The following is a 25,000-nucleotide window of genomic DNA, read 5'->3' as shown; positions in this document are numbered from 1 at the left end:
CAGTCGTTGTACCTCAGCTTCACCTGGGGTCTCATTGGATTGCTCCTCTATTTTACTTACAAGTGGAGCGCTTACCCTAATGGACGCTGAGTACTCTGCATCTGCACTCTCAGATGGATTTATGAGCCCAAGACCTCCCATACACACCAGCAATGCTACTAGATTGCGCTCTGCCTCAGAGTAGTTACGTCCTGTGAGCGATGGTATAAGCACATCCGAGATTGCACGGACTACTACTACTACTACTACTACTACTACTACTACTAATAATAATAATAATAATAAAAGAGTCATGAGAACTGTAAAGGGAGGAATGGACTGTATTGGATTGAAATGGAATGAGAAAAAATGTGCGGTAGTGCATGTGAAGAGAGGGTGTGTAAGCAAACGGAGAATATGGGGGATTGATGAGCTGAAGTCGATCAAGAGCCTTGGAGAAGAGAGTACTTACAAGTTTCTGGGTGTAATAGAGAATTCCAAGCAGGAAGAGAATGCGTTCTTGAGAATGCATCGAAGGAGTACTTGCGCAGATAATGATCAGCAATTATTTGGTCCAGTCCACTCTCAGACCATTCTAAGGTAGTTGCAACTAACCAGTATGCGCTACCTGTGTTATCGTATTTAATGTGGACGCAGATGTGGCCACTGGCGCAGCTGCAACAAGTAGACAGAAAGGCAAGAAAGATAATGGTAGACGGTGGAGGAAATCACCGTCAAGGAAGTGTGGGGGGAGAGGATTAAGTTCAGCAGAGACAAAATACAAGGATGTCGTCAAGATAAAGGCGGCTATGAAGCTCTACTGTAACCCGGATCCAGCTATGGAGGCAGTAAGAATGTTTGAAGAGAAGTCAGTGAAAGGAGGACGGCACTCAGTTATTAAGGATGCGAGCAGGTATGCTGAAGAGTTGGGACTTCACCTCAAACTAGAGTACCCGGAACCAATGTGCGTCACCGACGACGGTAAAGAAGGAAGGGGTGCATAGCTAAGGCGCATCAGGAAGAAGTGCAAGCTAAAGTGAAGGAAGAAAAGTGGCAGGGGAAGATGATCAGTAACAGATGGGAGGACGAGCACTTAGACCAAGGAGACTGCTTTGCTTGGCTTAGTTGTTGGAAGGCAGCACCCACGCATGCAGTTGTTGGTATACAAGAACTTTATCAACAGCTACTTCCAACAGAGATTTTCTATCAGAGGAAGGTTGGGACGAGTGTCAGCAGAGAAGAAAGGTGTCGAATGTGTGTAAAAGCTACAGAGAGTGTCCCACCTATCCTAGCTGGATGTGGGGCATTAGCCCAGACTTTGTATTTGGCAAGGCATAACAACGCTCTTAAGATCTGATCCTAAGTTATCAGGGCGTTGGACCCAGTTACACCAGAGGTTTCGTGGTTTTGGAAGACCAAGCCTAAGCCTATGTATGAGAATGAGAGGGCAATAGCATGTTGGGACATTCCCCTGTACGCAGATAACATGCATGTAAAGATGAATAGGATCGACACTACCATCGTGGACAAGGAGAACAAGAATGTATCGGTGATAGAAATGAGCTGCCCGTGGGTTGAAAACAGGGAGGAGAAAGCTCCCGAGAAGACAACAAAGTACGGGCCATTATTCTGGCAGCTTGAGCAGAGATATCCTGAACATCGTGTCACAGTACAATATTATTGTGGATGAACTCGGAGGTTACTCAAGAGATGTCAGGAAGGCACTTAAAGAGCTAGTGGCAGAAAAAAGCGACACAATAGCTCTGCAGATACAGAAGACCGTCTGAGTCATCACAAGCTCACTCAATATTGCGAGGCACTTTAAGTTTTTGAGATAAAGATATGTTTTATTACATTTAAGTGTTTCCATAGTGATGAATAGAAGTTTAAGTATTAAGATTGAGGATTTTATGAATAGCAATTAGGTTCAGAATTTAATTACTACGATTTTCACGATCAGGAACTGTCATTGGAATTTTAATTGTAAGGACTTTGGTCATTGCACTGATTGGTTACGGCTTGCCGCCCAATCATCGTATAGGATATCTGGGCATCCAGAAGTTTTTACTGCCATGATAACAATAATAAGCCTAACCCTACCTCACATGACAAACAAGAGAAGCTTACACACCTACTATACATAGATTTAAAAACATATCACAAGTCCGTGTAAAAATCCTTACTAATAACCAAGACAACAAAGAACATGTTTGAAGACATCAGACTTGTTTGGGGGTTGAATAAGTGTCCAACTGTTGACATTCTGCGAGGAAAAATCAAACCAAGCAACAAGAACGTACAGTTATCGGATATCGAAGAACTAAAGGTATGATAAGGCTCTTTAGCCTTGGTTGGCAACTCATCTTGGAGAGAAAACTCCAAAATCAAACGTTGCTGTCTCGCGACCTACTCACTCGTGGGAGAGACTTCAGGAGTAAACCGTGAGGAAAAATCCGGAGGTGGAGTCTGTTAGGCGGCGATCATTGCTACAACATCATCCCAGCAACTCCTGCGTCACCCTGATGCCAGGCGTACCTGCTTATGCATTTCATCATCAGCCGCGAGGAGAGGGGGGACCTACTGCATGGGCAACAGTTAGTCCTCCATATTAATCTGCCCAGGCTTGCACCTGGAGAGGACACTCCAACTTTGCTGTCTTTCAGCGTAGGCACAACACGGGGAGCAACAGTCTACCAGTTATAAATCCATGCCCAATATTATTGGCGTACAGCTGGGCACTAGGGGTTGCTCTCAACGGTGGGAGGATTCAATTCCATTGGGTAGTCACCATCCGCCTTAATCCAGGCAGCCCTTAGACAATCAGGTACTACCCCGCCACAACCACGTTCTTGTTTGCTCTGTCGTCCACCTCGTCCCACGTAAGATACACCACTCAATACGAAGTGTCTCCCGCGTATTAATGCCAGTTGAGCCTCATGTCCACTGAGAGTACAAAAGCTTCGTGACTCCCTAAAATCAGCCTTGGGGAATGCTAACTCATCTGCAGTGACAGCTGAATCGAAATGGACTCTATTGCGAGACACCCTTTACCAATCTGGGCTCGAGGCTTTTAGAAGAAAGGAACATCACAACCAGGACTGGTTTGAAGCCAACTGGCAGGAAATGGCGCCCGTAATAGAGGCAAAGCGCGCTGTACATTTAGCCCATGTGAGCAATACATGTCAGCCTACAAGGGATGCATTGAGAGCTGCACGCAGTAGATGCCAAACTACTGGATGAAGCTTTAGTCAGAAGATCCAGTCCAATGCCGACTGTGGAAATACCGGTGACATGTATGCAGGCATTAAAAAGGCCACAGGACCATTAGTTATTACTAAGAGTGTCCCATTGAAATCCAAATCCAAGAAGAAGCAGATGGATCATTGGGTGGAGCACTATTTAGAACTGTACTCAACTCAAAACGTAGTTACTGATGCTGCCTTTGGAAGTGCCCACTCTTGTGGAACTGGACGAGGAGCCTTCAATGCAAGAACTCAGCAGGGCTATCGACTCCCTATCGAGCGGCAAGGCCCCGGGTGAGAACGGCATTCCCCCGAAGTGATTACGTCTGGAAAAGACGCACTTATCCCTGACCTGCAGAACTTACTCATACAGTTCTGGAGGGAGGGCTCAGTTCCACAGGACTGGCGTGGCGCCAAGATCATAACCCTCTATAAGAACAAACGTGACTGCAGTGACTGTAACTGCTACAGGGGGATCTCCCTGCTGAGCATAGTGGGCAAGATCCTGGCTAGAGTAGTTCTGGAGTGACTGTATATACTAGCAACTCGCGTCTAGCCTGAAGCTCAGTGTGCTTTTAGGGCCGGCAGGTCGATAACTGTCGATATGATCTTTTCCATCAGGCAACTGTAGGAGAAATGTCGGGAGCAGAACCAACCACTTTTTCTCGCCTTCATTGATCTAACTAAGGCCTTCAACCTCGTTAGCAGAAGCAGGCTTTTCCTCACCCTGAAGAAGATCGGATGCCCCCCTAAGCTGCTTTCCATCATAGAGTCCTTCCCCACGGATATGTACAGCACTACCTGCTACAACGGGCAAATGTCAACACCATTTCCTATCCATAGTGGAGTCAAGCAGGGATGTTCGGGATATTCTTCTCAGTGCTTCTAGCACACGTCTTCAGAAACAACGAAGATGGTGTATACCTTCATACGCGATCTGAGGGCAAGCTGTTCAACCTAGCAAGACTTCGCACTAAGACCAAGGTCAGACTTGTCATCATCAGGGAGGCTCTTTTTGCAGACGACATTGTTCTCCCCACCCACTGAGGCGAGGCCCTCCAGAGACTGATCAACCTTTTCTCTAAAGCTTGCAATGAGTTCGGTCTTACCATCAGCATTTAGAAGACTGATGTGATGGGTCAAGGCACTGATCACCCACCGTGCATCTATCTTGGAAACTACAAGCTCAACTCAGTTGAGAAATTACAGTGCCTTGGGTCAATAATCAGCGCTAATCTTTCGCTAGAACCAGAGATCAATGCTAGAATAGGAAAGGCCTCAGCAATTTTGTCTAAGCTCCACAACAGAGTATGATCCGACAACAACCTCACCATCAGTACCAAAATGCAGGTGTACAGAGCTTGTGTCCTGAGCACACTTCTCTACTCCAGTGAAACCTGGACAACCTACACAGCACAGGAGAGAAGACTTTACAGTTTCCATCTTCGTTGTCTCAGACGCATCCTCGGCATCAGCTGGCAAGATAAAATATTTAACACCGATGTGCTCAAGTGCGTAGGACTTCCATCTATCTACAAGCTCCTCAGCCAACGCCATCTTTGCTGGCTGGGCCATGTATGCCGCATGGATGACGGTAGAATACCCAAAGATCTACTGTACGGCAAGCTCTCATCAGGCTCTAGACCTCGTGGTCGCCCAGGGCTACGCTTCAAAGACACCTGCAAGCGTGACCTGAAATCTGCTGGGATCAGCCCACAGTCTTGGGAGGCAACTACTGAATCAAGATCTCTATGGAAAGCTGCTGTGTCAGTTGGAACCGAAGAAGCCGAGCAGTTACACACTGTCAGTCTTAAGCAGAAAAGAGCAGCAGGAAAGTCTTCAACCAAGTCTTCAAAATCAATCACTAATCAATCACCAATTATGATGTAATGTAAGTGTAAGTATTAGTATTGTTAGTGACGTAAGTATGGTATGGTATTAAATTAAAAAAAATAATAATAAAATAAATAAATAAATACATAAAGTAAAAAAAATAAAATAATAAGTGTTCAAATCAAGAACCATCCGGCTTGTAAGCTACAGAGACTGCCTTTCACGTATAGGCCTGGTTGAAGTGTGGTTGAATCCACCGGGTGCATTCCATCATCTTATGAGACGGCAGGAGGCCGACGATGACAACGACGAAAGGTATTAAACACGAATGACCACTACAAATTCGTCGGGACTAAATTTTTAGCTGTGCACCCTAAAAATCATGTGTGACCGCACTTGCGCGCCTTAAAAGCTCAAATACAGCGCGACTGAATTGCCTCTCTGCTTTTTCACCTGACAAAACTTGCGTACTCGGAGTGGTAAGTCACGAAACAGAAGCTCCAATCAACAAATATAAAGATATAAATAACAAAATCTGACCCTACATAATAAAGTTACGTTATTTTCCTTTCATCAATGTGTGTTTATTTGTCGTCAATTTTCTCAATGGATTCACCCAACACCGGTAAAGGTCTGTTTTTTCCGGTTGATGTTTCATTCCATCCCATACTCTTCTGTTTTGTTAAAACTCCGCTGATACAAGCAAATAAAGACAACGAATAAAGAACATTCTTATTGCGCATGTCAAACGTTTGTGATAGTGGAAGGTCAAGAGAGGGTCAACAATATGAGCCTTTTTCTTCCTGGAACGAAATTTGTTATAAAAGTGAATTATATCGCAGTGAAGTCATCGTAATTGCATTGTCTTGTATTTAATTATTTTCTGTTAAAGAGCCAGCCTTCACATTCTACAAAAGCGTGTAAATCTGCCTCGAATGATACCACGTCACTAAATCAGTCCATGATAAAACTAAAGAGTATGAGCCAACGAGCAAGAAAAGAAAAATATACAAATTTCAAAGAGCGGAGTTAAACGAATTCGAGCAGCTAGAGTGGGATTAAGAAAAAGAATTGATGTGCTGCAGATACTGTAAAAGCTTTCCCCGTGCATTCATCTTCATCCTTCGTCAATGGTTCCCTGCTAGCAGAGGTCTCTTTTCTTTTGCGTTCCCTTGGCTGACAAGAACGGGAAAAGAGACCTCAAGCATGGGTCGAAACTCACTGTGTTAGTCACTTAGCGACCAAATCCTCAAATGATGCTTCATGTTTTGTAGGCTTACTTAACAACAGCGGAATTACTGTAAGAAATTTGCGAGACACAGCAGGTTCAAGTCAGTCAGCAAACATATTGTGGGGTATGCAGTTTGAAGAGTCCCGTCCAAGGTTGTGGGCAGCCGTTGGATAAAAGCGAGTTTCGACACCTGGCAGAGGCCTCTTTTCCCATACAAAGCAAAAAGAAAAGAGACCTCTCCTAGCAGGGAAAGTCAATAGGTGCAAGAGCTTTACTGCAAGGACTGTTTTTTATTGGTGGCAGTAAATCGAAAGCAGCAAGGCAGCAAAAAGTACCTCAAGGAGTTTTGGCCAGACAGGAAACAGCCTAGCGGAAAGAGCTTCAAGTCAAATTCAACAATGCTTATATAACAGCAAAAGAAGAGCTTCCGTTCACAAAGTACTGGCCGCTGCTTTAGCTTTATGAAATGAATCGAGTTGACATCAGTCCAACCTACGACAACGAAGTCAAATGCGCAGAATTTATTTCTGCATTTGCGACAGCATAAAGTCTGATCTTGTCAATTATGAAGTTGTGTATCTATTCCGGTCTTCAAGTATATTCTCTTTGGTTACAAGTGTACATTGAAAAGGAAATACAAGTACATGATGAAAACTTTTCTGTTATCTCAAACGTACTTTAACATGATGATAACATGTAATAATAACTTGTTGTTGAAATTGAGAAGTCAAGTTGATTAAGATTTAAAAACACAACAATTTTATTGCTGTCTCAAATGAAAAGTAAGTCACCCTTAGCTAAAATAACAAACACAGGATCAAAATGTGCTCCTAACATTTTCTGCTGTGCGCCTAAAATTTTGGCAGTATGCCTAGAAATATACACTTGAAGCACAAGTGCTCCCAAAAATTTCAATGAAGTAGGCACTGTAATTACTGCAATTAGCAAAACAGAAATCGACAAAGCAAGCACGCAAGCAATCAAAGGCATTCTCAAAGCTGCTGTTGACAAAAAATTCACTAACGAACTTGAAAACCAAAAATGGCTTGGACAACTGACTATGAAACAGCTCAGAGATCTGGAAATGTCACCAAATGCAAACACGATCCATAGCACATGGAAAAACATACCAGGCATTGTTTAAAACGTAAACAAAAATATCAGACAGCAACTTCTGCCTACATTGTACAAAGACCTACAAACAAAGCAAGGCTCAAGCACAGATATCAGATACCAAGTGCCGCTTGTGTAAAGAAAACATCGAATCCACAACACATGTTCTAAGCATGTTTATGTTTACCACTATCTACTACACAAGTATGTATACCTGGAAAACGATTACAGCAAACTATTGGTACCAACAAAAACAACCTCAATCAGTACTAGAGAATACTACAAGCAAAGTATGGAATGTTCCATTTCATCTATAGAGAGCACCATCAAATGTTGCCAATCGTATAGATACATGTATGTCCGTGTGGGACAAGGTCAAGAAAAAATGGTATTTGCTTGAGGGATCAGTAGGTCAAGTAGGAAGGATAAAGGAAAAGACGGAACTTAAGCAAGAGAAATACACAGAATTGAGAGCAGGAATAGAGGACATGTATAAGGAAAGCGAAGTAGCAAAGTTCAACATAGTCTTAGACTACCTCGGAGGATACAACCTAACACTGGAGGAAAGCTTCAGCACACTGACAGAAGCCAAGAGACAAGTATCCACTTAAGAAAACCCAAATTGTTAAGTTCTTCTTCAAACAAAGGCAAAATTTTAAAAAGGAAAAAAATCCCGCTTTTTTGGTATAAATGAGATATTGAGAAAGAAACAAAGATGCCATAATAATAATAATAATAATAATAATAATAATTTTGTTGAAAATTTTTAAGGAAGAGGATATTACTTTTGGCAAATTTGATGTTAGAAAAGATTTAGTCTTGATTAATCACATTTTCCTTCTCCTTAAAGTGCACCTAACCCCAAAATATTTTTTTCACTAAAATGAATCTTTGCAACTGTTCGAAACACATTGCGGCCATTTTTTCATTTTTCTAACAAATCCTGGCATTTTATAGGCTTCGAAAGTTGCGAAAATCCAAGCATCTTTTGTTCACGACCGAGTCAGAAGGGGAGTGGGTCTATTCCTGATTTGACGTCACAAACTGATTTACATTGCATTAACTCTTTGTAAAAATGCATGCAAAGTAGATTGTGACGTCAAATCAGGAATAAACCCACTCCCCTTCTGACTCGGTCGTGAACAAAAGATGCTTGGATTTTCGCAACTTTCGAAGCCTAAAAAATGGCAGGATTTGTTAGAAAAATGAAAAAATGGCCGCAAAGCGTTTCGAACAGTAGCAAAGATTCATTTTAGCAAAAAAAATATTTTTGGGTAAGGTGCACTTTAAGTTTCATAACTATTTATGGAAATGTCAGAATGGTATGCCATCATTTTTAAAAGTGGAGAAAGTCAATCAGTGCCCGTTCTGACAAGTGGTATTGTATTCTTCAGTGTTATTGTAATTCAAATGTTAGGCCAGTATACACTAATTAGATGTTACTTTTTAATAGCTCAGCTTCTTTATGAGTGTAAATGGACTTCGTTTTTCTCATTATGTCACAGTTTTCATATGTATATATATGTTGTAGTTAAAAAATTTTCAGACTAGTTTGGTTTTTACTTTTCTTTGTCTCATAGACATACATTATTGTAATCTAAAACAAAGAAAAGTAAAAAAACAAACTAGTTTGGAAAATTTTCAGCCAAGGAAAAATTTCAACTACAATATACCGTATTTACTTGTGTATAAGTTGACTCCCCATTTTCAAGACCCAAAAACTGATTTTTCTTTATTTCTAGCTAAAAAGCTGAAATTCACATCCATCATCAATAGAGTTTTCCTAAAAGTTAATTTCATACTTGCGAGAATAATTGCAGTTACAGTGGATGAAAAAGAACTACTTTAGGTGAAGTTTGCCAGCTCTTGTAACCTTATAACATGCATGACACAAGTATTTCAGTTTACTTGAGGAAGATTTTACTACCTTTTTATGTGAGCCAAGTTGAAAATGTGATCTTCCTATTTGACATTAACCTTTCTCTTAGCGTTGACAAAGAAAGGAGATTTGGTAGACAAAAAGAACACCAAAGAGTTTTGAAGAATGGCTCGTAAAATAACCTGCCATCTTGGAAAACGTTTGCCAGATTACTAAACTAAACTCGCATACTGAGATTGTTTGGATTCAGACGATTCGATGAAGTGAAGCAAACATCAGTCTGTTTTACTATAAAATGCCCCACCTACAAAGTTACAGATACTACCGTAGTCTAAAGAGGCATGTCCAGAGGTTTATATTTAACCCACTTACATTTTATTACTTTAACTTTCCTGTTGTCAACGAAATGCCCAACCAATGTCATCAAAGACGAACTCAAGTTGAACTGAAGTTGGTTTTACGGAGATTTTTATGAGCAATTGCTATGCTAATTATCTGATATTTCTAGGGCTTCCCAACTGGCTCTACTCAAGTATAAGTATAGGGCAATTTTTTCGGCTGATTTTTAGCTCATAACAAATTTGTAATAAAAAAATTCAGCCACACTGCCCGTGGATTGAAGGAGACTAATTAATAGTACTTACAATCAGAATTTAAAGAAACATCTAAACTTCATTTAGTGTTTATTACCAAACCTTTTTTTGGTACCATTTCATGCTGACAAACATGACACTCACCTTCAACAAATGGTCTTAGAATCTTCAAAACATCCTTTCTCTTTAAATCGTTTTCAATCACTCCACAAAAGGTCCCAATTGTCAAGCGTGGTTTCTTGGTGTAGAGATACTCCATGAGATCTTGGGTAGACTGCCCATATTCAATCTCTTTTAAGCGTACACGAGAGACTCCTAACTCTAGGCCCAGATGAAACCAGTACTTATTAACATTGGATGTCTGATCCAATAGGGTAGCCACATCAGCAACTGCATTGAAGTTATTATGACTGGCAATGAATTCACTTAACTCCTGTGAAGAATTTGCAGCATCTGCAGACCATTAATGATTAAAACTTGTCAGTAAAAGCTTATTTAAGGTCTGAAAACAATAATCAGTGTCATTAATTACATCTTAATGCCTTTGATGGTGAATTTGCAGAGGCTAGTCCACAGAACTAGTGCAAAACAATGTGAAAGCATTCATTCAAATGAGGTCATTTCAAATCATTTGATTTTTTCTGCTTTAAGTTGATTTTATTGTCTTCCTAATAAACAGAGCACTAGTGCTTGTCTATAAAAACCTTGAGACTAAAGTGCTACTATGATCAAGAAAACCACTTTTTCCCTCAAATTTTGAAAAAGTGTTTGCTTAACACCTGCCTGGCAAACTGTTCAGCTTTAATTTTTATCCAAAGGCTGTTTACTTTGAGTGGAGGTTTTGGATTTCATGGTCCACCATTACTCACATTCAAAACTGGCCAATGGGACGTCAAGGGTTGGATATAGGGAAAAGTGACATCATTTAGTCACAACTTTCAAATTTCAGCATGTAAATGCATCTTATTATATATGCAAAAGAATAGTTTTGAGTCTGAAAGCATAAAACCCCTGTGCTGCATAATAATTCAGTTGGGTACACATGCTTTGCACAGGGTTGAAAACTAAAATTTAGTAACACTCACCATCTCGGCAAGTGACCTTCAAATCTCACTCACCCACATCAGTTTTCACTTGCCCAGTCTTCTCTGTTACAAAAAACTGCCCTCTTCTCTGTCCCACAAATTATAAAATATACATGCAACCATTTACGTTTCATACCTTACGCGTCATTTTTGGGTGGAGTTTTGCCCTGTGACAATGGGTTGCAAGGAAGTGGGCTGCACTTTTCTCGAGATAAGAAAATGATTCTGCATCAGCTTTAGCTTGAGTACCCACCAATAAATTTACTCGAGGTGACAACATACTGCATTTCTAACACTTTTCTGTCCTCAGTGGACGACAGACAAATTATACCTTTTCCACCATATTTTGCAACCATGTACGGCCAACTTGCCACTTTGGTGAAATTTTCCTTGCCCGTGTCTTCTTGTATTTCAGAGGAGGAGTGATATTCCTATCACTAGCAGTATTCTTATCACTACACATTTTTGATACAGGAAGGAGATATTTCCACATTTGGACAAGACCACTTTTAAAACACATTCAATATACACAACCTGAAGAAAGGTACATGTCCGTAATAGCGGTGCGCAATGTCCATTGGCTCCCTGCATGAGTCAGTGTATTTTATGACCACAGGTATTACTTTGCACAAGTGGGTAAGTACTTTATGTATACAACAATCATGTAACAATCACTCAAACGGAAGTCATTTTTGTCTTCTTATGAACCAATTTTGTTGGAGATTTCAGAGTTGTTAGCTACATCTACACTCATAACATGCAAGACCCTAAATAAGGACATTTTTCAAGTGACATATAAAATAAATATATAAATAAATAAATCAATCTAAATAAATATGACAGTACATGTACATGTATATAAATAATTAAAATCAGTTCACTCATTCATTAGGGCAGAGCCCAGAGCTCTTTTAAAAGAGTAAATTGAGTTTGATTGTAAAATGTCCACATTCAAACTGTTCCTCAGCCCAATCTCTAATCGTTCTGAACTTGTACCCATCACACGTTGCCTGAAGTGTCAGTAAACTTAAGTGGGTGGGAGTGGCGGGTCCATTGGAGTTGCTGATGCTGGACATGTAGTCGGAACAGTAACTTCAGCTTCATTGTTAAGTGTTTTGTAGAGCATGCATAGCCTTGCTATTCGCCTCCTGTGCTGTAGTGTTGGCCACTGTAAACTGTCTGGTCACAAAACAAGCAGCCCGTCTCTGGACTTGCTCTAGCGTGTCTATTTGATATTTTCTGTAGAGGTCTCATGATGCACAAGCATATTCTAATGTAGGTCTAACCAGTGAAAGATATGCCTGAGCCTTGATTCTCTCCGGGTAAGAGTAAAGATTTCTTTTGATGAATCCTAGTGTCTTATTGGCTTTGTTCTTCACAATGTCATTTAAAACATGCATTTTCCAATTAAGAGTTTCAATGATGGTAATCCCTTGGTATGCCTGGTGGTATATTGATGGGCAACGGGCTTTTTTGATCGGTAAATACACAGCACATACACTGTAGCACTTAGGGGGATGGAAATTCATTTGCCATATTTGAGACCAAGCTGCGAGTTGGTCCAGGTCACTCTGTAAACTTTGTCCTTCAGCTTGGCTGTGTATTATTGCATACAGGAGGGTGTCAATTCAGCAAATAATTTTAAGTGTGATGAGATCTTGCTACCCATATCATTTACATACAGTAGGAAGCAAAGGGGTCCAAGAACCGTTCCTTGGGGGACTCCTGATAGAACTTTAGCTTCAGCACTGGAACAGCCCTCAAGGACCACTTTTTGGGTTCTATTTACTAGCCACGCCTGCACCCAATCCAAAGTTTGACCACAAATACCATAATAGTCAAGCTTGAGAAGCAAGCACTTCTGCACAACACTGTCAAATGCCTTTGAGAAATCTAATATCAACAGGTCTGTTTGAATCCTGTAGTTTAGTGATTGGGCTAGATGCTTGAGGGTATTTATCAGTTGAGTCTCACATGAGCAATGCTGACTAAAACCATGCTGGTAATCAACTAAGATGCTCTTCAAGGTGAGCCATGACGTTGTGAAACGTTATGTGCTCCTGGATTTTGCAAGGGATTGATGTTAATGACACTGAGTGATAGTTTGCTGCATCCACCTGTAAAGTGAAAATTAAAGTCATCTACAATCTCCAACATTTTCTCATTGATAGCCTTTGCATTTGGAGCCATTCTCCCAGTTAATATCTGGGAGGTTGAAGTCGCCACCAAGAATTACGTGACTGCCTCCAATTCCAGCCAGTTCCCTGAGGTTGCACATTGAAAGTCTTAGCTGGTCCATGATATTAACGGTAGAGCCAGGCTGGCAATAAAAAGATCCAAACAAAATTTCACCATTTTGAGTGTGAAAGCTTAACCCATACCAATCTTGCAATCTGGTGGTGACAAGCGTTCCACTAAGATGATGTTACCGTGGACTGCAATTAAGACCCCACCTTTGAGCCCATGGTCCCCGATCCTTACGGTTTGGTGGGGGGTTATGTGCAGGTGGAAATATTTCGCTGCTGTTAATTGATCTATCAAGGTGAGATTCACAGCCTAGGATGACATCAGGTTTATAGGTCTCTACAAACTGATGAAGTTGTAAAAGCTGGTTATGATTAACAACACTGCAGAAGTTCATATGCACACCCATATTTGATCATGCCTGCGATGCGAAAGATCTGGAAAGCTCTCAGGGGGTTGAATTAGGCTTTCATGAGGACGGATGTCATGAAGTGGCTCTGGACCTGTAGTTGAGTCACTATCTGAAGAGGTCTGCTTCCTATGCCTACAAGGCGAGTTGAAGTACAAGTGTCTCTGCGCCTGGTCATGTGGCGTAGAAGTTAATTCAGAAGTAATTAATCCACTCATGGGAGAAAAAGGATTTGGAGAATCGATAAAAGCAAATGACTCAAGCAAAGAGCTAGAGAAGTTGGGCAGGTCACAGTTGTCACAAACCCGGATACAAGATGAATTTGCCAGTGCTTTGTAGGCAAGTACATCCATGTTCATACAGCGAGTATGGTACCAAGTATCCAAGTATCACATGTGTCACACTGAATTCCTCTTTGGTTGGATTTCCCTGGTTTGGTGCATATCCCGTAGAGGAATAGGCAAGGCCCTGAATTTAGTTGTACATAGCCGCACATTACCAGAAGCCACAGGAAAACTTGCACCCGAAGCTTGCATGTGAGAGAGAAGTGGCCAGTATTTATAACCTTCGTTCCACAAGGACCCTGAACTGGAGTTAGAGTCACACTGTGCTTTTTGACACGTGAAATCGCTGTCTGAAAGGATCAATTTTATCAGGGCCGCATAAGTTGTTACATGTACCTTAAAGGTACCGTAAACGGGATTTTCATAGGGATCTCCAGTCAAGCAATGTGAAAGGAAAACGATAAAAGGAACAGCATTTAGCGGAGCTAGAAAACTCACATCTGCCAGATTGAAGAGCCGCTATTGCTCGTAGGCACTGTACTTATTTTAAAGCAGAAAGTGAAGTTACGGTCTTGAATATATGAAAATCATACTCACCAAACCAGGCGAGTGATCCTTGATTAGCATCTGCCAAAACAGTTCTGACACTCACCTGGCAAGCGGTGGAGCATTAATTTCCAACCCTGACTGCATTTTTAAGATAGTGAGTCTTTAATGTCATTTTCTCCTTGACCCAGCTCTCTCAAGATTTTAAAGTTAGTAATGGCAGACCATTAAATTGGAAAAATCCAGTTAAAATAAACAGGTGCTTTTTTAAAATCAAGGCTTAAAACTTGTATAATGCAGTGTTTAGTTGACATAGTTTTGAAATCCAAACAGAGAAATAAGAATTGATTTTTTGGTCATAGTTGCATTTTAACATTGACATTTAAATTGCACTAATTACATGTAAACCACTTTAAAACACCTGGTACATGTAGAACCTGAGTAACACCCAAAAACATGGCGGGTAACAATGGGTTCTGTAGATGAAAATTAAGTTTACCATTGCTAGTATTGTAAAGTTGGTTTTATACTTTTTGCGAACATGGCTTGTGCAGAAAACAACCCAGTTGGCATAATTAACCTATAAAAAGGATATCTGATTGATTGACAGCCCTGTAATGACAAGCAAGCATGGGAAGGAGCTTGTAACAAGCTGTTTACCATATTCAGGCACACATAAGTCACACTTTGGTAAACTCTGATCCAATTTGATTATAACTCAACTTTGTCTAAATTGCAGAATTATCATTGACATTAGTACAGTGTACCTGGAAAAACATCTGTAATTATTTTCTTAACATCGTTTCTCTTCATTCTTGTCAATGCATCCATTAAGTCCTTTACTGTTTTATCCTCTTCATGTTCTGCAGTCAGCACTTCAAACAACATCATAGTATACCTCTTTTCACTACTTAGTTTGCACTTGAGACGCATCTCCAGAGGTGCAGCTATTTCCTTTGTACAGGCCAAATGTTCCCAGTTTTTAATAGCACGATTTGGTGTGCGGTCCAGACGAACCGCTAACTTTTCCAGGAGAAATTTGTCACCAAGAATCTTTTCTGAAACTAACAATCCCATGAAAATATATCAAAAACATAACTGACCAGACACCTGACTTTGTGGAAGATAATTGTGTTACTGATTAATTTCAGTATCACAATCTTCCCATAGCTTGATACATGTACAAGCCAGGGATGAAGCTTCTGTCAATGGTGCATGTTTCTCACAATTGACCACTGGCCAGCAAATTAACCATAAGTCCCCATGTTTTTGATTGAACAAAACAAAAGTTAACTCAACAAACTGCAACAGAATTGAGAAAAAAAAGTTGCTCTTATAAAATTCATTAATATTTCATGATCATGGTAAAACAAAAGAATGTTTTATTAACCAATATCTGTATATCTGACACAGATTTCTCTTCACATATTCCATTTCCAACTCCTTGATAAAAGCGTCACAAGGCTGCCGAAAGGTCGGAAGTTTAACTTTTTATCCCTAGTTTTTACATTTCTATGTTTCTCAAAATCATTATTAATTAGATTTCTCTTCATTTACAGAAACGTTTCATTCAATTTTCCCTGTTAAAATGTCTTCAATCACCAAAAATACCTAGTGTACAAATGCTAAGATTTACAATATTTGCATCAGATCTGTATCACATTTACAAGCTCTAAGCTTTACCTCGAGTTTGTACATACAGATCTGCCGCTCATATTGTAAATATTACCTATAAGATATCAAGCCAACTGGGAACTGGTCGAAATGTCGAGTCTTGCAAAAAAAAGATTGTTACCCTAACATTGTCCTCATAGTATTTGCTGAGACATAATGTTAAATGGGGACATAGTTTTTGAGTGAGTGATTAACCAATTGACTCCCAGGGATTCCCCATTGAAGTCTGGCTGGTTTAGGCTGGTTTGGACGTGAAAGGGTTAAAAAAATGCAGTTGACTTCAGCTCAGGCTAACTTTAGGTACATGTACCTCTCTTATGACTGTATGTACATTGTATGACGGATTAAAAAAGTGGTATTATAACCTTAACTTACCAAAAAAGTTCTCATAAGCATTGACAGTTGCCTCATTTTGCGATGCCTCCGCATTATTTTGTTCTTCTTGGATTGGATGGCCAGATACACTTTCCAGACTGTCATTCTCATTTCTGAACATTCCTGACAGGTCTTCCATCTCAGGATTAGGGGGATCCCTGGTATTTATAGCAGGTTGGTTCATCTGCGACGCTTGATTTGAGGCTGCAAGTCTACTTGATGATACTTCACTATGCTCAGGATTTTGAGATAGAGATCTGGAAGAAGTATCAGAAACACTTTGGGTATTGCATGGTGATCCTTGTTGTTGATCAGCGACTTCAACGTCAATTTGAGGCATTTGAGTTGGTAAGTTGGTACATGTGGAGGCGGCAGTGCTTGATTGATTTGCCCCTGATGAGTGACCGTAGTCTGTAACACCACTTGAAGAGGTAACAATGTTTTCCGAATTTTGAGCATCAGAATCACCTAAGTGACTTTTGGATGCTCTTAAGCCAGGTGGTGTAAACAAATTTGCAGATGCAGCATTATTTACAGGAATTTGAGGCCCAGTTGATTCTACTGGTGTAGCATTGGCGCCACTGATATCGGTGGCTAAACTTTTGTTCTTTTTTGTGGTTTTCATGTCTGGTGATTCACTTGAACTTGGACACCCAACAACTAAAGAGCAATCAGGGGAACCTGGATGGTCTGGACTAAGGGACATCATTGGCTGCCCTTTACTTGGTTTGGAAGATCCATTTGAGTTGTCATATTGTTGTTTCTGCGATTTTTCATCTTGAGGCCCTGACTTCAAACTGCCTGCTTCCTCTGTTTCATCACGTGTGGAATTTCCCAGAGCATTCTCATTCTTGTCATCGCGTCTTGTTTTACCCCCTAAAATAAACACACAAGTAAATCTATGATGCTGGTGCACCTATGTCTTTGTAGCCATTGTTATGAGGTGGTCACATAACAAACCTTCCTGATGAAAATCAAGGATTTGGACATAATTTTTACTACAGTTTCAAATTTTGTAAGGAGAGATTTCTTGTTTAAACCCATTGACTCCTAGTAGTGGGACTTACTATACTTTACTCTGTCTAACTCCAGACGATGGGGGGTGGTTCAGGAGTCAATAGGGACATAATTTCTTAGTGAATGTATAGATGTTAACTATTAACCCTTTAAACATTGAACTGGCCCCCATTGACCAGTAAAATTGACTGGTGTTAGTGTAAAAGATATTATTGTCACTCTTGGGAGGGAAAGGTGGAAAAAGCTTAAAAGATAATCTGGATATAATAGTATTTCATACTGAAAAAAAAGTAAGTATGTATACTAGGGGAGTATTAACATGAGACGGGGACGAACTCAGACCATTATGAACTTGTACCGGTATGAAAGTTTAGCAGCCATTTACATGAAAGCGGGACTAAATGCTTGGTGCCTGGCCTCTACGACTTTTTAACTTAAGATAAAAGAGGCTATTCATATTCAAAGAGAACAACCTTCTTTGAATCAACAATTACATCAAGTAAATCTAAAACTATCCTAAGCTTTTAATTCTCACATTGTCATGTTTTATGTACATTCCGTTGTTACTAGCAAAATTAGCACTTTTTTTACTTATAAATTCAACTTCTAACGCTTTGTACATTAATCAACTGAAGATGACAGAAGTTTCTGTCGAAACATGTCTTATAAACTTAAAAGTTTTGTTGTTTTCTTTAAAGTTCTGACTTGCCTGCTAATATAAAGATCCTACGAAATATGTTTTGTCTACCGGTAATAAATATATGGCTGACCCAAAAGCATACAGGCTTGAAATTTCTTGACCCGGTTTGAGATTTGTTGTCATTTACATGAGAATGGTACGAACTCAGACCAGTACGAGAATTTTTTGCCCCGGTCCAGCAACCGAGACAAAGTCAGACCAGTCTCAGTTCATTTTCAGGCCAATCTCATGTAAACGAATAAGAAGAAATGTATGGAGGTCGATACGAACTCATGCCAATCTGAGTTCATCCCGATCTCATGTAAATATGCCCTAAAGTAAGTTAGAAAGTGTTTTAAGTGAGAGATTGGTTAATTAGATAGCAATGCTCAATGATCTATATTTTACGAAGTTAGCACAACAAGGGGGACATTGGGGTCTGCGGTACTCTGAAAAGTTCAGAATTGCGGTATGATCAAACCCTACAGAAAGCGGTTCTCGAATGTTTTGGTTCAAGGTATTCGGTGCAGAAATTACGTCGCTGAATTATCAGACTTCTCGTTGACCCAGGGTTTTGACGACCATTTGCTATACTGACAAAGGTAATCCGTGGGATTTCAAGAAAATGTAGAACACTAATTTCGACTTCGGTATTTAACTGTTTTTGAACACGGTAGAGTGCAGATGGGAGATAAGCGAACCAAAATATACGCAAAAACGTGCATATGCAAAAAGCGTAACAGCGTTAAAAAAACGCGGATGTGCATCAACACATATGCAAAAACGCTCATTAGTATTTATGAGCTCTCCTATTGTCTTTCTTTTGTCACCTTGTCTCTGTTTACTCTCAATCGTTTCCAGCGTGGTGAATGTGAAAATAATTTGCATGTTCGCTGGTTAAAAGAGCAAAAAATATGACCATATGCTTATTTTAATGGTGCAAAGTCCTTCTGGCTGGTTATTTGTATTTTAAAGCCAAAAAAAATCATCAAGTTTACTTTCAAAAAAATGTAAACCTATCAACAAACGGCATACAAAAACCTTTTTAACATCGAGATTTACATGAAAGCATTGAGAGCGATAATAAACAAACTTCGTGCCAGTGCATCCGTTCAGTCATGAACAACTTGTAAGCGAAGGGCTCATCATTAGCAGTTTTGTACAGCCATAATCATCATTTAAAATAAGTGAGTATTTAACTCCTTCTGTCATTTTTTTATGTAAAGCGTGATGTTCACTGATAGGTGACAAAATACAAACCATGCGTCTGTTAACCCATTGACTCCCAGGGGTTCCCCATTGACGAGTAAAATTGTCTGGCGTTATACGGTTTCGGCCGGTTTGGATGCCAATGGGTTAATTGTAAACTTAAAAACACAACTCTCTAGCAAAGGGCTCATCATTCCCAGGGGGGTTGGGGGATCCCATATAAAAAGGAGAGGGATGCTAGTCGTCTCGCTTAGGGGTGTAAATTGCGGATTTTGGTCTCACTTAGGGTGTTCTGGGCAAAATGCGATCATATGTAGCCGTGAAGGTCTCCTTTAGGGTCGCGTGCAAAGAAATATAAAAGTGTACATTTACACTTTTACATTTCTTCACACAAGCGAAAGTATTAGATGATAATGTCTTTGCCATCATTGAAAGTCACTGCATTTTTTATTTATCTGTGGTTATATGGTCTCTTTTAGGGGCCATAAAAGGCCTGGGCCACACCCAGATTGGTCTCCTTTAGGGGTATAATTTAAAATTTCTGACGTGGATCCCTCCCCTTTTTATGACCCCCCCGGTCATCAGTAGCAGTTTTTTTCAGAAATTCATCACTTAAGGCTGAGAATTTTGCAGCTTGAGTTGCTTTGATGTAAATGCAACAGTAAAGAATGATTTTTTGGCATGGATTTTCAGCACAACAGTGAAGTCAAACACACTTGCCGGCACGTGACAAAATTATGGTTATGAACAACAAAGGCACAAATGCATATACAATTCACAATTTTAGATGCATTAAAAAGAATGTGTATACAGTAATATCGTGTGCGTTAATTTTGCGTCTGTGCTGTTCGCTTATCTTCAAGCTGCACTGTATTTCAGCATTTCCCAATATCTGACAAGGAAATACGGTATTGGGCAACCACCAATGTCCCCCTCCATACAAATGTGTAATGCCACTAAAATACAAGTACCTACTTTATTAAAAGATTTGAATAAAGAGATTATTATATAAGCTTATACTATAAGGCAGATCAAATCAAATATTGGTTTTTCATAAGAGGGGGAAACCATAGCATCCAGAAAAAAACCTCTTGGAACAGAATAGAGGACGTACAAACTCAATCCACAAAAAAAAAAAGAACAGTGTGGAAATTGAATTTGGGAGAAATTAATGGAATTACTCATAGGGCCTGTTTACATGAGAGAGCTCATCCTGGGATGAGTTTCACTCTGGTGTCTAGATATTCACTTTTGGTGTTTTCATGATCCCAGGGTGAAATTTGTTCATCCTGGGATGATTTCATCCCAGTCTTGAAAAATTCATGTTAACACCTGACTCTTTCTGTCCCAGGCTGAAGCTCCGCTGAATACAGAGCCTTCCTACATGTACATATGACTAGCGGTGAATGGCCCTTCTTCTGTTCATGTCTTTAACCACAATTTTTGTTTAGAATGTATACCTGAAACATTGGATAACCTTCTCGTTCCGTATTGTTGATACATGACCCAAAACACCGAGGTAGCTTTCATTTGACATAGTTCTATGCACTGTACCAGTGTCCTAGCGAAATTGGACCCCACTAGATTTTGACCCCGGTACAAATTCGCTAGCGGATTTGGACTCCCCAATTCCGCTAGCGGATTTAGTCCACCTTTGTGGATTTGGACCCCCCCATTACAGCTTATTGAACTGTTTATTGAGGTAGAGTTTAGGAAAGGAAAACTGACTGATACCATAAAGCATAAATCTTTGAGAAAAAGCCCACATCAGTTAAATGTAAATTTTCAGTGGTTGTTTAAAGCATCTGCGGCGGCAATTTGTAAAGTAGATGCAAATTTTAATTAATTAATTAATTAACTCCTTTCCAACAGAAACTTAAATCACACACCAGGAACTCTTTGAATTGTCGAGTTAATTTTTTAATAAGGAGAAAAGCAAAGTCAGACATAAGCATCAGTTAAAGTTGTTTGAAGCACGCGCTGTGGCCTTCCGTAGAGCCTTGTTTTTTTCATGGTTCTTTTTCTTCGAATGGATAGCTAGAATGAGTAGTGCTTTCACCAAGGAGGTGCCACTTTTTGAAGTAAGAATTACATCACTTGGCTGGAAAACGCATTATTAAAAGTTTACTTGACTACGGATTTTTCCCCTTTTTATGACCAAACTATTCCAGTCATGAATTCTCGTATTAATTTTCAATAAGGAGAAAAAGCGAAGTTAGACTTGAGTTTCCGTAAAAGTTTTTTACCACTAAAAACAATTTGCAGAGGAATTTTTTTATCTTAATCAAAAAGCGCTTATTTTCAGGGGGGTCCAAATCCGCTAGCAGATCTGAACCGGGAAGTGCAAATCCGGGGTCGGGGGGGGGGGGGGGGGGGGGGCCAAATTCGCTGTGACACCAGCATTGTTTTGCACACTTTCATTTGTCTTGGTTAGCGCTAGATCTACCCCGACGACCAAGCAAAAAGATCAACGAGAACATGCATCTCGTGCTCACCTTTCTGGGATTTCTTCTTAAATTTAGAAAACATAGCAGCAGCCCTAACTTGTCACAGGTTGAATAGAGCCCTATTCAGCGGGCGGGCGAAGAAATCCAGATAAAACGCCTCAGCATGCAAACATGCATACGTGCATAACCTCACATAAAATTCTCGAACTCTTATTAGTTAGAAGTGCAGCAGGCTCGACGTGGTCAGTGCCACAATGAGGTAGTAAGTGGTAATTATGACTGGAAAAATGACTGTAGTAAATTTCCTCCTTCCCACCGACGATAGCGGCAATCTGTCATCATTTGGTAGGTACGTTATGTATGTATCCCCATACATAACATACTTACCTCTCATTTGCCGCAAAGCGTCATGGGATATATGAATTTTTTCCTTTAGTCTGCAGTTTGTCGTCATTACATAATGACGAGCTTAATTATAAAGGTGCTGTTACACTGTGAAATGTTTCGTGCAACTTGTCAGGGGTACCCAACGTCAGTTTTCGGAAAATATCTGGTCGGAAGACGATTTGAGATCTAGAATTTTCGGAACACTTGTTGTAAAATTTCATACTTGCCTGCCTGTCCTAGGATTTTCGAACAACTAAAAAATGGTATAATTGCCCATTTTAAACAGATTTTTACCCAAAAAAGGTCACCTAGAATTTTTGGGAGCCTTTTTTCTGGCTGAAATTTTCGAAAAGGTAAGTTTTGATCCCTATAATTTTCGGATCACTAGACTTTCAGCTAGGATCCGAACAGATCAACAATTTTTAGGGGATAAAGATATGCCTATATCTACCGTTTAAATACTAAAATACGTTTAACAATGCTATGTTTAAGTGGTTTTGAACTGTATTCTCGTTGGGTGCCCCTTACTTGTCTCGCAACGTTTTGGCGACATTATGGCGAGACAACTTGCACGAAGCATTTCACAGCGTAGCATACCCTGCAACGGCCAAAATCGTTGCGAGACAAGTTGCAAGAAAAGTAGAACTTAATTCTACTTTCGGCAACGGCTCTTGCAACTTGTCTCGCAACGATTTTGGCCGTTGCAGGGTATGTTACACCGTGAAATGTTTCGTACAACTTGTCCCGCCACAATGTCGCCAAAACATTGCGGGACAAGTTGCACGAAACATTTCACAGTGTGACAATGCCTTAAAAATAGCGGCGGGTGATGTTTTTGAGACCCGGACGGCAACTGGAATTGAGCTGTTTTCCTCATTAACTTATCTTGACACTGACAACCACTTTTTTATTGCTAAGTGTCTTTTCGCTAATAGTGACGATTAGTTTTAAAAAAATGTAAATAAAATGTTCACGGCTTAACTGCAGAATACCCCGCCACTCGAACTATATTCCACGTAGCCGGCTACGCGGTACGCGGTACCCAGATATAGGAATGCACAATGTTCACTTCTCAGTAGTATTCGCCCGTGGCTTTGCTTCCTTTCGCTTTTTAACTTGATGGCGTCGGCGTCAGTTTTCACGGATGGATGCCCACATAAGCATCGCGTCCTTTCACCATCACAGAAACTGAATCCAGAAACCTCTTTTCTTATTTCATGTTGTACTATACAACCGTTCACATCCCTTCCTTAAAGATGACAATCAAGGACGTCAGCAGAAATTTTCTGTCCGTGGAGGAGTGCTATGGGTATGTACTTTATGAAACTGGGTGGTATTTTAAAAAAAAGGGTGGAAGATGAACTTTTACCAAACTAGTGGCTGTTGCTCCATGGTGCAATCAAACGCAAAGGCACTGAAATACCCATACAACTGATGTGTAACGCATTTCACTTTGCACATGGTTTCCACGCTGTTGCCGGGTTTTCAGAATATTTTTAAAAGTAAATGTACCCTGCGAGCAGAGTCTCTTTCGATCTTCCTCGATAAGTCGGGAGGAGGAAAGAAGACTCTTCCAGCCGCTTCGACTTTCTTCGATATATGAAGATCGATTGAAACGACTTAAATGGCCAACATTGGAAATCAAAGTGCCACTGTCGTTACTCGTGGATATGAAAGTTACCGCGATTGTTTAAAATTGGCAGGCTGAAGTTTTCTTTATGCATTAGCATTGATAGTTGGATAATTGTGTAACAGCACGGTGGGCTCTCATATGCAACTAGATACCCAAAATAATGCATGTATGTGAGGTAATACCCTTTGCTGGAATTTAACCCTGTGAAATAAGTATACTATTTCTCCAATAGGCATAAGATTACTCGTTAACACATCCTCTATAAAGAGCTGTGCCATGTGTTCAAAGTTCGTTGCACAGATGACAGGGTAATTTTGAATAAGGTCTGATTTTTGTTGCCAGGTCATATTGTTAATGTCATCAGGTTTAGCAAGTAGAACAGATCCATTCAGTAATATTAACACTTTTTGTGCCAGTTATACATTCCTCCAACAAACCTTGCGAATATTTATCACTATATTTGATACTGTTACACTTAGAAACAGATGATCTGAACCATAACTGATCACAACAAGTGCATTATATTCAGGGCCATGTGTTATCTTATCACGAAAAAGACTGAATCACTTTTGACATGGAATGTCCGAAGACATGTAGCTATATACAACAATGATTTTGTATAGCTTACAACATTTTAAGGCTTTGCAGCTCCATATTAGAACTATTACTGCAATAACCACAATGTAAATGTAATTACATTTTGTAAATGTAAACATGACACTTTTTTGAGAAAAAAAAATCCTGCAGAGAAATGAGGAGAGAAAAAAATAGCCTTCCCACCAGGTTGCTTGAAAAAAAAACTTGCCGACCAGAAATCAATTTTTCGTTTGGTTTGCCCGCGGAAGTATCTGTCAGGGTTCGCGTCCATTATTGCAGTGTGTCAATTTCTTCATTTTTTCTTAATATATTTAGTCCTTCTTATTTTTTGTTTTGTTTTTGCTTTTGGTTCACGGTTGGCGCAAAATGCATCATTTAATAAAGGTAGGCACAGGCGGTGAACAGCCTCTATTCGGAATTAGTTGCATTCATTTAAGGCTGACGAAATGGTACAATCCGAGAACCTCCGAGACGCCGAGATCCTTGTTTGCGAATCCGAGGCCGAGACCAAAACATGCCAAGACTTCACTCCGAAATAAATCTG

The 25,000-nt window shown here is 40.1% G+C and overlaps 2 protein-coding genes across 2 annotated transcripts in view; one reads left to right on the top strand and one right to left on the bottom strand.

The window, feature by feature from the left end:
- Window positions 1–22,158, bottom strand: part of LOC138030919 (uncharacterized) — a 30,302-nt gene extending 8,144 nt beyond the window's left edge. Inside the window, exons 1-4 of the mRNA XM_068878780.1 lie at window positions 21,888–22,158; window positions 16,488–17,363; window positions 15,206–15,502; window positions 10,015–10,323 (exon numbers count right to left, since the gene is read on the bottom strand). Of these exons, the coding sequence (XP_068734881.1) occupies window positions 10,015–10,323; window positions 15,206–15,502; window positions 16,488–17,363; window positions 21,888–21,921 (1,516 nt within the window). The 5' untranslated portion in view covers window positions 21,922–22,158. The remainder of the gene's footprint in view (window positions 1–10,014; window positions 10,324–15,205; window positions 15,503–16,487; window positions 17,364–21,887) is intronic.
- The window catches only part of LOC138030880 (alpha-glucosidase 2-like), a 350,924-nt gene that overhangs the window by 201,582 nt on the left and 124,342 nt on the right, over window positions 1–25,000 (top strand). The window lies entirely within an intron of this gene.

Source organism: Montipora capricornis, chromosome 2 (genome assembly GCF_036669925.1).
Source record: "Montipora capricornis isolate CH-2021 chromosome 2, ASM3666992v2, whole genome shotgun sequence".
Taxonomy (NCBI): Eukaryota; Metazoa; Cnidaria; class Anthozoa; order Scleractinia; family Acroporidae; genus Montipora; species Montipora capricornis.
Note: the sequence above shows the minus strand (reverse complement) of the source record. Positions and strands in the feature narration are given on the sequence as shown.